The 14,105-nt window shown below is 41.3% G+C and overlaps 1 protein-coding gene across 1 annotated transcript; it reads left to right on the forward strand.

The window, feature by feature from the left end:
• Positions 1-1,185: 1,185 nt before the first annotated feature.
• On the forward strand, positions 1,186-14,091 carry miga1 (mitoguardin 1). The gene is made up of 16 exons (XM_075482868.1): positions 1,186-1,282; positions 2,500-2,656; positions 5,032-5,203; positions 6,197-6,324; positions 6,708-6,840; positions 6,957-7,093; positions 7,514-7,637; positions 7,993-8,093; positions 9,188-9,297; positions 9,409-9,481; positions 9,678-9,764; positions 9,856-9,954; positions 11,140-11,274; positions 11,385-11,438; positions 11,604-11,720; positions 12,218-14,091. The coding sequence occupies exons 2-16, from the start codon at positions 2,558-2,560 to the stop codon at positions 12,434-12,436; spliced, it is 1,788 nt and encodes a 595-aa protein (XP_075338983.1). The 5' UTR covers positions 1,186-1,282; positions 2,500-2,557; the 3' UTR covers positions 12,437-14,091.
• Positions 14,092-14,105: the final 14 nt, after the last annotated feature.

Genomic DNA, 14,105 nt, shown 5'->3' on the forward strand with positions numbered 1-14,105 from the left:
GATCTTTATACTTAAACAGGATTACAGCTATACATTATCGCAATGAACCAATTAACAAGCAATATATAAATGTCTCATCTCACAAATGTTGTCAATTATTAGTTAAATGTGAGAAAATGTTTAAAATAAGTGGGTAAAAATTGCCGTTATGAGAAATTATAAAGTGATAACAATACAAATAAATATATTTCCTCAAGGATGAGGGGCCTGCAAAGTATGACCACAGTCATCTGATAATTAAAGACAATACACAATGAACCCATCCCAAGTGCCATCTAGCGTGAAAAAAGAAGAAATACCCTTTAAAACCAAATACTCCCACAGCATATTTCTCTCATCAACAAAACACGTTTGCTAATAATTACATTTCTCCTTCTCTTTTCAATAACCCTTTCATTTAAACTTTATTTTCGTCTATTTTGACGTTGATATTAACAGGAGGGATAGCACAGCATTTAATGCATGGGGAATCAACCTGGGAAGGTATACATAGTAAATATAGTTTAAATAGTGAATGAAAAGAATGATGGTGAAAATGTGTTGTGATAGGTCAAATTCACAGAACATAAACTAGAGGGACGCAATTTAAAATAGATTTGACTTAATTATGAGTCAAAGTATGCACACATTAGCTTTTAAATGGCATTATTAAGTCAAAGACAATACATATATGTAAGTATTGTATTTCTAAATCATAAAAGACAAGTTGAAGATGCAAGACAGAAAGTTAAATTGTTGCATATTTGGGTAAAAGCGCATTCGGTTTAAGGTCATTTTTCCAAATAAACTTACACAAACAAGAAGTTAAACTCTTGATTATTCTGTAATATATTTTGATAAAGTACAATGTAAGTTCGAAAATTGTTTTGTGAAGTCAACATTATGACATGTAAATCAAATGTCCAATAAATATCTCTCCTTTCAAGAGTGATATTCTTTACCCCCAAAGTATTTTTTCAATCATTTATTTATTTGTATTGAACAGCATTTTGGTTGACTCATTTAAATGTATTTTAAAAATAAACTTGACTTGAGCAAGCGTTATGAGGATAAATAATGTAGGACTTGTGAATTGTCATGTCATCATTAACTTTCTTATGTCTGTAATTCTTGGTAAAGTCGGGTGGTGGCGCAAAACCCCCACAGCAACAATGACGGGGTACATGCTTTTATTTTGAAGGCGAAGCTAGAAGAGCGAGTCCTTCATTCGTCAGCAACTGAGGTCAGTTGGAGGACTGTGGAAACAACCGCAAGTCTGTGGAGGAAACCTCAAAATATATCGGTGATATATAACTCTTTTATTATCGGTTTGTCACATCCAATGAGCAGAATTAATATGTCAGTTTTTTTTTTAGTTTTAGCTAATACAGTATAACAAATATAGCTAGTCCGCTAGCCGTTATTAGCCTTGTTATCTAAGTTAGCCTTTAGCTGCTCAGGTAGGCTAGTAAGTGCTCCTCATGTCTGAACCATGAGCTAATGTGATTATGAGTTCCTCTGCCTCTCATGTCGGCGGATTTGTCCCTGGAAACTCTCAGAAATCTTAAATCTTAAAAGAAATCAGTCATTGATTGGAAGAGGTTTGGGTTGTTACAAAAGCTAGTGGGATTCCTTCACAATGCTTTACAAGCGAGTTAACAAAAGGTGTGCTACGGTACAACTCATAACCTCCTAAAGAGAAAATTCAAAGGTATTTAGAGATGTAATACCATACCTTGAACGTAGATTAAACTGGATTGGCAAAAAAAAAAAAAAAATAGTAATGTTCACAGTAGACATGTATATTAGCATCCTTCTTAATGTAATGTTCAAATGGTTTTTAATTCAATTCTTTAAAAAGCTATTGTTTGGTGGACTATATCAGTCTTTTGATAAACCTATTGGCACTTTTCCTTGAGATGTAGTACAGTGTTCATGTTTGCAAAATGCAGATGAATAGAAATCAGTCAGCACTTGGAAGAGGCAACTTTTTAAATATCTTCCCAGCTTCTTCTGAAAGCTTCTGAGATGAACAAACATCACTAAATAAGACATTTTAAACAATTAGAACAATGAATCGACTTGTGTTAAGGTCGGATTAAGCTTCAAAGGCCTTGTTTTATCCTTGTGTGTGATCCAGGAGTTGTGGTCCTACACTGTATAAGAAAGATAAGTCTCTGATTTACCTTTGCACTCCGACTGCTGCTTTGCACTGGTGTAATGTTGGTTGTGGTGTTGGATAATTTAATTCCTTTTAGTAGATGTTCTCATAGTGCTGTAGTTTAGTGAAAAATCCCTCTGTTTGACAGGCTTTCGGTTCTTTAAAATGAGTTTTTGTGCAGGTAGCAGAAGTGTCAAAGCATTTTATGATATACACATAGTTGATTCAACCTCATAGTATGGGCAAATGTTGCCACTTGCACGTACTGTAGAGTCAAGGTTTAATGTTGTAGCGTCATTATATCCCCTACTGAGCCTCCAAGGTTAAATCCTTGCACCCTCTCCTGTCATCCTGTTCAGCTGCAGTGGAAAGATGATGGGGACCAGAGAGCTGCCAAGTCATGGATAGACTGCCATAATGACACATGAGACCCTCACAAGCTCCCAGCTGTCAGTCAAGACTGCTGCGCTGCGCATGGTTGACCTACCGCTGTCCGTGTACAGCTCCCTGGCACAGGTGAGCCTTTGTCTGGGTGTGGCAGGTGTTTCTCCACATGTCGTGCTGGTATCTACTCGTGGGTACAACGTACTTTCAGTTTGTTTCTAAAAAAACGATCTGTTATATAATTATAAGCTATAAAGAGAGCAGGTATTTAATCAGTAACATGTAAATGTTTATGAGGAATATTGCATGTCTTGTGTATAATTCTTGGGGAACGGACAGGAATGATCAATCCTTCCTCAAACAAAACTCTCTAGACTTGTGCGTCAAAAGTTTAAATTTGTGTCACTGTACTGGATGAAAAATACAAATTAAAGCCCTGGTATGGTGTTGTAATCCAAACAATATATAGGCAGACAAACACCCACCAGATCATTGTGAAAGTAAGTGAAGCCAGACCTTTAGCAGTTGGATAACGTTCTATGTTTGATCATCGGCCTGTGGTCACAGTGCACGTGCAGCCTCATGTGCATGCTATCAGTACATGGGACCAGCACTACTTGTATAGTTGATATGGCTTTCTTTTAGCCTGCTTTTTCACATGAAGTGTTTCTTTTTTTTTTTAATTGTATTTATTAGTGCGATTAGAAATGTTTCTTGTGAATCAGAACAAGTTGTTCTTTATCATTTAAGAGTTTCTGGCTGAAGGCTATGTGCATAAGAAGGAACATCTTTCTTTTTTTTTTTTTCAAAGTAAATAATACCTCATGCAAACTGAGCTTTTTAAAGTGTTGTTATTTGGAGACTCACTTTTATATTCAGCCTGAATTATGACAAAGATATTGCACATTAAAATAATAAGAATTAAATATTTAATGCTCCGCAAAGAATTCACAGGGGAATCTTAGGTATTTCCCACAAGGGTTTTTCCTTTTTTACTTTCTGTCTGCTTGTCTTTGTTTGCTCCCCGGGGCAACAAATGTCTGGTATTTTCCATGTGTTACCCACATGCTGCTGTGTTTATAGGGGATAAGCGTTTGCGTGGCCAGAGTCACGGAGCCGGTCTGATATTTTTAGAGTGTTCTCCTCGGAGTCTGTCTGATGTGGTCTTAAATTGGAAGCTGAAGCACCCTGTCCATTCGCTACCCTTGTTAGACGGTCAATATTCTGACTGTCGTGTCTGACTGATTGTTTCTGTAATCTTTAGTTGCATGGATGTGCTGGAGCAGAGTCTCTCATTCAGGGTTTCTAACTATAGACTGAGGTGCCTTTGCACGCCGTCTGAAATTGACTCGTGAAAATCTATATGACATGCGGGGAGCTGATTCTCAGTCCTGCTTGTTACATCAGTTACATCAGTGTCTGTCTGCTACATTTTGATTGATGCAGTTATTTCCAGCATGTTGTAATCAAGGTTTAAATGAGTGGCTGTAGGTGCAGAATTTTGCAGTCTGTTTTTAAAGTTATTATATGCTCAGCTAATTAGACTAATGGCTGTACTTCTCTCCCTTATTGCTTTGAAGGAGGGAGGCATTGAGAGGCAGAAGCAATGCTGATTGCATAACTATTATGAGCATATGTGTTACTGAATTATTTATAGGAGTTATTATTTACTCCTTGGGTTGGGATTTTGTAGGATGTTGGTTTTATGTAAATATTTAGTGCTTCACAAGCAGTTCTCACACATGCACTCAGACCCTGAAACTATGGGTCTGCGTGTGGCAACGCACACGTCTCAATCAATTCTGGACATCGTGTGCCCTTATTAGTATATTTTTTGGTATAAACTCCAGATGATTTCTGATTGAAGAGCAGATCTATCTGTAGAATTCACAGCCGGTTGGAAACATTCTGCTTCGTGCTAATTTAAGTTGCTTTAATCTAAGTTGCTTTCATTTCTATCGTTGTTGGTGCTTTGAATTTTACCTTTAATCTCATGTCTCTGTCCCTAAATATTGCTTCTTTAATACTGAATTTTTACAACTAAACACAAAGTCTGCAGAATCAGTTTAGGTTGATGTAAATATGATATGAAGTCCGATTGATTGGAGGGACTATTTTTTTTTTTTTGTTCACATTGAACCTAACAGAAACAAGACCTGTCCAAATGTACAAATATATGCATGTAATTGTAGTTATTTGACAAAGTCTTGATAATTGTCTTTATTTAGCTGTTTGAAAATGACAAAATGCTATATTTCCAACATTTAATAGACATAGCCAGGGTTTACGTCCCTTCAAATTTTGCTAGATTTGTAAAATGAACAGAGTAAGTTTTATTATTAATTATTAATTTCACATATTACAGCCCTTGAAACATGAAAGTATCGTTTAAAGCTTTGACACTTTCTTTTCCCCACGGTCAAACCAAAGGGTCAGTTTATGTGGGCAAGCAATAAGTCTTCTTTTAGACATAAATATTTAACTCTTCCTGGCTTTCTCTCTTTTAGGTGAGTGTCAGCACAGGCACCAAGAAATTGGTGGCTGCCACCGCCTTTGGCACCGTCTCGCTCCTCCTCCTTGCTCGCCGCTTCCAGAGGAGGAAAGGCAGAAAGAAGGCTCACTCGCCACAATGGGAGCAGGCTGATTTTGAGTTTTTCTCACCGGCCTGTGCAGAAAATGGTAAGACTTCCTGATACTGATATTTCTTTGTAATTTTCACCAGCAGCTCACCGACTCGTGACCGCTAATGAGTAAATAAGTCTCATCTCGTGGTTTGTCACGCTGTCAATCTGCCATGTGAGGAGGCTTCTGTGTTACTGTCAACAAACTCCAATTAAATACTCTAATCTCTGATTAGTGTCCCGTAGAGAAAGGAAGGACTGAAGGATGTTAAATTAGCAGTTCATCAGGCTGAGAACGCACGGCACCTTGGTCACTGCGTGAGCAAATTGTGACCTCAACGCAGCGCCGTAAGCATTTATAAACGGCCTCAGGGTCGTCACGACACGGCAGGAGAAGCTGTGGAAGAGCTCATACAGGAAGTAGAGTGTGCATACACAAAGGTGATGCACAGTTTAAACCTCTCTGCTTCACTTTTAAGAGCTTTTGCATCGTTTAGTCATTGTCGAACAAACTCTCCCTGTGTATGCAAGGTCAGGAAATGTGGGAGGTGCACGAGAGCCCGAAATGACACCAAGAAGCTCGTAGCTACAGCTATCAGGATGTCAATTTTGGTGCTTGTGAGAAAGACACTCGTGTCTGATGTCTGAGTCCCTTCTTGACGAATGAAAGTTAAGTCATGCATCGTGTAAATGCAATTAAAAGCTGAAGTGCTGTTCGACATGCTGCTCGACTCTTTGACTGTTTAATTTTCTCAATTTATGTCCCTGTCGACACCGTAACACTGGAAATCAAATCTATCTCAACAACTTGTGCATTAATTTCACTTCTATAATTAGTTTAGGCCAAACAGAAAGTGAATTATAAGAAGACTGTCAACCGTCAACTGCAGCAAAGTTTAATTTTAGGCTGTATATGTCAGCAGGTCTGCAAACCAAGCTTATCCATTGTATATCCATGTTACGTGTCAAGATAGTGTGAGAGTCTATGATAGTGTTTTTGATTGTTCTTTTTTTTAAGTTTATCTCCCAACTTTCAACCTCCTCTTCCCAGATAACACCGGCCAAAACATCACTTTCTCCCTTAACTCGAAGAATGGATCCACTGGTGCGTGTTCTGGTCTGGTTCTCACGACAAGAGATTACAAAAAACTGTCTGGCTCTCTGCTGAGCCTGGCCTCGGTAAGACAAGCCCACAGTTTGAACAGAGCTCTGTGACGTCACACCGCAGTTCACTAAGCGGCCGCTGAGCGTGAACTCGGGTTTTTGACATTGGCTTTCTGCCCGTCTGCTTTAACTTTACGACACAGTAACTTAAACCACATTTTTAGATCAGTGAAAAATTTTGTTTGCTTGTGTTTTTACTGATGGTTAGTCATAAATCATGCCAAAACTAAGTAAGTTAATCGTGTAACATAAAACACACAAAAGGTTTTATTATGTCAGATTCCTATTTGTTTGACTCTGCATTGATATTTATTGGTAACAGAGTTAATATGAGGTCGTTTAACTAGCCGTACGCTCTGCTACCTGAATGTTCACTGTGTTCTGCTTTGTCTCTGCAGGTGAAAAGCGTGAACTCGTCCAGCAGCAGCACCTGTGCTAATGAATCCACCTGTTGGGACGATGTGGGGGACGCTGATCTCTGCAGTGTGGTCAACTTATCCGTCACCACACCTGAAAATCTGTACCTTATGGGTAAAGAGGCTTGTATTCCCCTTCCACTTTCTATGTTTGTAATGAGTAAAGAGGAAATGATTCCTCCGCTGCTAACTGCTTTAAGAGACTCAGTGTGTGTGTGTGTTTCCTTACAGGTATGGATTTATTTGAAGAGGCTCTGCGGCGGTGGGAGGAAGCGCTGACATTCAGGAGCAGGCAAGCTGAGGACGATGCGAGCTGTGCATCTGTCAAAACAGGAGCCGGAGACACCATCGCTGAGCAGAGCATGGAGGTAAGAGACCTACAGCAGACTGAAGGCCTGTGTCCACGTAGCTTTGTTTTTTCCCAACATGTGAGGATAAAGGCGGAGTTTTTTGGTCTCTTCTCTTTTTATGCTTTTGTTCAAATTTCAAATCTTTTCTGAAGGCTTCAAACAGCAGCCTTATTGTCTCTCACACCTCATTTGAAGGGTTTTCGATTAGCACAGGTCAAATAGTTCAGTTCGGGCAGCCATGAACAGAAGCTCAGACTGCCGATAAGTCCTCTTTCAAGGAAATCCACTGCTCAGTTGTTTAAAAAGGATGTTAAAAGTAAGGTCACGGGGTTATTGTGAAGAGAGAACGATGCCTTTTATCTAAAGTATTAAGGTAAAGTTTGATGTTTCATCTGTGGCACTCTGTGTCTCACTTCTGTTTTCTGTCTTTGTCTTCAGGAGGTCATCAGCACAGAGTTCATCCACAGGCTGAAGTCTCTGCTGCAGCGGGCTTACCGCCTCCAGGAGGAGTTTGAGGGAGTGTTGGGCATGTCAGAGCCTTCATCCCACAGCAATAGCTTGGGTGAGTCGCCCCTACAGCTTTATTTAATGAGCCTTTTGTGTCGAAACCTGCATGCGATCCAATGCGTTGTAGGATTTCTGAGTCCTGCAGTGCAACAGCCTGACGTGTGAGCTTTTTGTCTACATTACCTGAGATAATATCCTGCCATTCCAGTAACACAGGACTCATTGTATGGAGATTTTTTTTTCATGAGCTCAAAAGAAGGCCCTGAATCCTGCTGCAGTCTCCAAAATGTCTACTTTCAGTGTATAAAAAGAGAATATTTGTGTGCTGTGCAAGTTGCAGTCGGTGCATCTGTTTTAATGAAACGATGAAAACTCTAAAGCTGTGTGAACGTTGTCATTCCCACTCCCAGATCAAATGGCAGACCTTCTGGCCAGAGAGGAGCTCGACGACGCCTGTCTGAGAGACAGCATCAGCATCGCTTCCACCGACTCTTTTGTGTCTGCTGCTGAGGTGAGAGCGGCGGTAAACTTCAGACTCAATCATCTCATGTACACGGCAGCCGTTAATCTTGGTGAACAAAAATCTCTTCGTGCATTTGCATGATTGTGTGTAGATGCTATTAGATTTAGTCTCACTGTTTCTTATTAATCAGCTGCTGTGAATTTAAAAACTTCAAAATAATTAAGTAAAAGTAGAGATTGAGCGCAGCGGCAGCCCCAGAAAAACCTCGTTATCTGAAACTGTGAAAGACTGAATCTCTACGTCTGACTCGCAGCAGGAGTTTTACTCAAATAGCTTTGATCTTCTTGCAGGTGCACCACCTGGTGTTCTGCAGAACTCTGTTTATCTCCTTTACTCATTAAGCCTCTGTGGGGGCTTGAGCCGCGTATCCGGTGCAACTGGTACGCGTGACCCTCAAACTACCAAAAATAAACTGGTTGTTAAAAATAATGTGGTCGCTGAGGCTCCGAGTTGAGATATCTGAACCACCCCCCCCCACCACCAGCAGAGATCTAGTGATGATCTATTATTGTTTAATATTAAACTCAGGGGAATAACAACACATCTACGGCAGCATCATTTTCACAGAATTCTTTCGAGCTTTCCATTAATTTAGTCACATGTACAAACTTGTTCAACGTTCACTGCCCAGTGAGTGTAAGACAGCGCTCCCAGCGATTAAACTAGGTCATCACACATGTTTAGTGACTGAAAATAGACCTTCAACCCTCCTTGAGCAGTAAACTTTACCAAATATTACTGTGTCTTCACACATGGACACAGAGCTGTTCAGAGCGGCAGAACCCCGCAGCTCAGCGCAATTTAAGAACTAGTAACAGACTTATTGAGGCTGCACCAATGCACGTTTACTACCAGGCTCTTAACAAACAGGCTCTTATCAAGAATATGCAAAAAAAACGTGAATTAGAATATATGTAGGTGCTTGGATGTTGCTGTGATTTGAATGTTTTCTGGTAAAACGCATATTTTAAAAGCTCAGTGTCGGCCACAAACATGAATATGAAGGAGTTTTGTACACTTGAAGCCTTCTGTGTGGCAGAAAAACGATGTTTATTTAATCTGACCATCTGTTTCGCCCTCAGCTGTCGGAGCACAGAGAGCTGAGGAGTGTTTTTGCTCTGGGTCACCACCCGCTCTACGAGGAGGCGCTGCAGATGGCGGAGGAGGGCAAGATCACCTGCAGGGTGCTGCGGTAATTAGTCATCAGTGCATAGAATACAGAAGGTCAACAGAGGTGGAGGATCCAGATTTCTGTGTGCTTTGTGATCAGTTTGTTCAAAATTAAAACTCTTTCTCTTGATAGAACTGAGATTCTGGAGTGTCTGGGTGACTTGGACTTCCTGGCGAAGTTGCACTGTGTGCGTCAGGCATGTCAGGTACAGTCCAGCTTTGATCAGTTCAATAATGTGGTTATTATTAGGACTGTTGTATTCACTGCATATTGGTAACCTTGTTTAGTCTTCTTCTTTTCATTGTACAGTAACAATAGTGCGAAGCCTTAACAAACCACAGTGAGCTTTGTTGGACTGTGCTTGTTCAGACGTAGTAACAAGATGTCACTTTTGTCTCAAGCTCATTTTGTGTGACCGCGCAACCAGGATGTTTCTGGCTGACACAGGAAAGAAGATACTGTCTTCCATTATTGTTAAAGCACACAAGGTGAGAGCGACGCCACAGCCGCCACAGATCACACAACTTTATCTGTCGTTTTGCGCATGAGTCATTCTGCTCCGTCGGTTTGCTTTCACAGAGCCCAAAGAGATTTGAAGAAGTGTTTGAAGAGATGATTTCCTTCCTAGAGCACACCGAGCACTGGGAGGACACAGAGGTGGAACTAGCTACAAGAGGGGTCAGTGAAATCCGTGCTCAGGCATCCTGTTTGATATCAGAGTTTATCTGTGGAGAACATCTGAAACAGCCGGTGTTCCCCAAAGTGATGCACACGACGTTTCCACACAACCACAAAACTAAGCCAGACCAAATGAGCCAGCTATAATGCTCATTAATAAAACAGCAGAGATGTGTTAAATATATGAAACTAAAGCTATTTGTATGAGTTAAAGAAAGGAATGGCAAAAATCCTTTAAAAACTGTGTTTTAAAGTGAGTTTGTACTTTGAAAAGTTTTTGCCGTCATTACAAAAGAATCTCTACTGGCCTTAAAATGACATGTGACACCCACCACCATGATGGGACTGCCTGCTTTTCACTCCCAGTTTGTTTATACTTCGTTTTGCTGAGAAGAAGCAGCTCGACTGTACAAGGTGACATGCAAATGAAATGATCAGAATGCTGATTTATTCACTTTTCAACATCTTCTATAATATTAGAAACGCACCGCTTGCATTTCTAGCTGCTTCCTGGATAGCTCGGCCTCAAAGTAATAAACTCCGCCAGGCAAGTTGTCAGGATGGGTTGTTTCAGTATTTCATGTATAACATACGGGTTGTGTGACCTTGTGTTTCGGACACACAGTGACACGTGTTTTTTTTCTGTGTTTGGCACATATATAATCTACACGCAAATGCAGTTTTGGACCCTGAAACCACACATTATGAAACATCAGGGTAAAGATAATCCCCGACTTTGGCTGTAACGTTTGTGTGTGGAGGTGTTTGGGGTTTTTTTTGTTTTCAGCTTTGGATTGTGTGCAGTTGCCATCTTGGTCTGATGTCAGAATAAGCGTAATTTTAAGGTAACTCACAGGAGATGCCAGCAAGATCTTGCCAATGCTGACCATGTAAACAGCACTTTTTAAATTTGCACATAAATTTAAAGTTGCTTTAGAAGTGCACAACAGAGTTTGCTGCTTCATAATCTAACTCGGACCCAGCTGCCAACGTCCCCAAACCAATCCGAACTCGAGTTCTTGTTGAGGGAGCAGCGGCTCGACTCCGAGCTCCTCACCCGATCTCTGAGGCTGAGCCCAGCCAGCCTTTTCAAATCGACTGTGTATGTGATGATAAAATCAGTGAGGAGATGTTAATACAAGAGTAAGACACTTTTAAATGATGCTTCATGGTCATCCTCCCCAGGTGAGACACTTTAACTTCTACGACATTGTGCTGGACTTCATCCTGATGGACTCTTTTGAGGACCTGGAGAATCCTCCCATCTCCATCCAGAACATGATCAACAACCGCTGGCTCAACAGCTCCTTCAAGGAGACGGTGAGTGGAAACACCAAGTGAATGATAAGAGGTTAACTTTTCTGTAAAGAAAGTTGATAGTTTAAGCCGAGAAGTATAGTCATACCGGTGGATTTTGTCTTTCTTCACAGGCGGTGGCGTCGAGCTGTTGGTCAGTGCTGAAGCAGAAGAGGCAACACATGAAGGTACAAAAGAATGTGACTGCTGGAAGACGAGCCGTCTGTATTTCCTGTGATACCTTTATCTAATCTGTTTTTATACCACTTTATTTATTCTTCTTTAATGTTTACCATGTTATAAATGCTGGACAGGACTGTGCCAGCCCCTCTGAGACCTTTGCTGTATTTCAGGCACCAGACGGCTTCGTCGCCCACTTCTACACCGTGTGTGAACAGATCAGCCCCGTTCTGGCGTGGGGCTTCCTCGGGCCAAAGAGCTCCCTGCACGACTTATGCTGCTTCTTTAAGGTCAGAAACCACATGTGGACGGCTTCATATCTGCCCGCGCCGGGCAGTCGCTGCTTTTCCATCCAAATGTTTTATTTATTAATGTTTATTTATCTCGAGGCACTTCAATGATACAGTCCAATTCAAGCTAATTATAATCCAACTAAATCAAATGAATTCCATTCTAAATTGGTCCAATTCATACAAAGCCTAGCTAAGGAAACCACAAGATTGCATTAAAACTCCTGTCAACCTTTGTCCCAAAGTGTTTCTTTTTAATTGACCGATTACATATTTTGTTTGTTTTTTTTCATGTGAGAGCAGCTTAAAATGAGCTTTTTCAGTAGTTTTCACATCGTTCTGAATGCTCACTCTTAGTTCCAGGAAGCAGTGAACAATTTGTGATACTTTGTGAGCTTTTATCAATATCTTAATCTTTCTTATTTTTGGGAAACATTAAGACGCTGACTGAAATGAGCTTTCAGTGCACATACTCATGAATCTTTCCTCTCCTGCAGGACCAGGTGCTGCACTTCCTGAAGGACATTTTCGATCTGGACAAAGTGCGTTACCTGTCGGTGGAAACTCTGGCAGAGGACATGCTCCACCTGCTGCACTGCCGCTCCGAGCTGCTGCTGGCCTACCTGGGGGCCGACTCGCTGCGGCCCCTGAGCGGCTGCAGCGCCCCGCAGGTGCAACTGGTTCCCAGCGCCCTGCTGGAGGCACAAGTACAGTGAGAGGGCACACTCTGCATTCACTCTGTGGTGAATTCCCACCGACCGTCGGACCAAAGAAAACTATCCGTGGGTGTGAGCGCACCTCTGGTCTCCGTCGTGACTCTACCGGCTTCCACTCATCGCATCTCCCATCATGCCATGTGCTCTGTGGGTGTGGATCCAGGTAAACTGTACAGACTGTCTGCCTCCATGCATGTTCATCACGTCAGATGTGGCCTCCTCCTCTCTCAACCCCCTTTCACAGTGCCATGGCAGTGCACGTCACTATGGAGTATCATAGCAATAGTTGCTACTCAAACTTGTGAGATTAGACACCAACGCTGTGTAAATGAAGGCGTATTTATTGCGGTTAAGAGCAGCTTGTGTGACACTAAAAGAAGGTATTTTACCATATTTATTTTACTACGAAGCTAAAAGATGCAGGGTTTGTTTTTCTTTTCCAGTAGTTGTAGTTTTTCTTGTATTCATAAGTGGATTTGTGATCAACTTCCTCACTCAGACAGGAAGTAGGGTTTGTCAGGGTTATTGAATGTATCCACATCACACTGGACAGCAGCAGTTCACCACTGTTGGACTCACACGCTGCCCATCGTTGAATGGCCGAGCTCAAGTATGATGCAGGTGTCAAAAGAAAAAGGGAACTGGGTTCCAAACTTCCATGAAATATTCTCAGAGCCCAGCACATGCAGCACATGTGCCCACTCTCAGCTCCTCCCATTGGGCCTACGCCCCCTCTCCTTTTGGGGAGTACCGGCAGTGGTCATCCAACCCTTCTACCAGTGCGTTAGGAGAGCTACGTGATCACTCCTTCAGCTCTAAAAATAGGGCACCTTACTGCTGGAACATAAGGGGTAAGAATAGAGATGAGAACTTGTGCTGCTCAGACAGGCAACGACACGAGAAGCCTTACGACGAACGCACAAAATTCAAGTTTCGGTCACTGAATGTCAGTCAGAAAGTTCTGTTTGATCATATTATCATCTGCCCATCCATCACTGCCATGTACAGAACACGTACAATTAGGAGTGAATAGTGCTTCTAGTCGGATTTAAAACTATAGAGCTTGCCTTGCCCAAGTAAATGAAGTTGACGGTTAATTGTTTGTAAAGACGAGGCGATCCATGAAGAAGTAAAAGGCAACCGATGCTATAAGTTAAGGTTTTTCAGGCAAATGTTGAGTATGTTAGATGGTAAAGCGTGTGGAACTGGAGCCCCATAGTGACTTGTTTTTAGGGTGTTTTGACTTAATAAACTGAATTATTGCGCCAAAATTAAAAGGGCTTCAGATGACTTTAAATTAGCTGGACAGGTGCAGATCTGGAGCAGTCTGACAAGACACCTTCAACTATAAAAGTCAGTCACAGCTAATAAATGTATCAATACTGCTGATTTAATAAAATAAAGATGAATCTGATGCACAGAATTCTTCACTTCAGATACGCTTAATCTGTGTTTTTGTTGCATTTTTGTAACCAGGTTTTGTTTTGGGAGATTTTTTTTATTATTTCAGGGACGGAATGAACGAAGAGACCAAAAACGGTATTATTGTACATATTAACGGGTGTCATTTGAAGGCCGACTTGCAGAGGTCGTTGTGTGCACTAAAGGAAATGTGTCGACTTTATTTTATGTCTAAATAAAGTAAACAAAGACGGGCTTTGTCTCATTT

Source organism: Odontesthes bonariensis, chromosome 14 (genome assembly GCF_027942865.1).
Source record: "Odontesthes bonariensis isolate fOdoBon6 chromosome 14, fOdoBon6.hap1, whole genome shotgun sequence".
In the NCBI taxonomy this organism is placed as follows: domain Eukaryota; kingdom Metazoa; phylum Chordata; class Actinopteri; order Atheriniformes; family Atherinopsidae; genus Odontesthes; species Odontesthes bonariensis.

Bases quoted from the DNA above. Each gene is read 5' to 3' on its own strand.
- miga1 (XM_075482868.1), top strand. From the start codon at position 2,558: ATGACACATGAGACCCTCACAAGCTCCCAGCTGTCAGTCAAGACTGCT. The intron at 5,204-6,196 runs GTAAGACTTCCT...TCCTCTTCCCAG, and splicing joins ACCGGCCTGTGCAGAAAATG to ATAACACCGGCCAAAACATC. The intron at 11,721-12,217 runs GTCAGAAACCAC...CCTCTCCTGCAG, and splicing joins ACTTATGCTGCTTCTTTAAG to GACCAGGTGCTGCACTTCCT.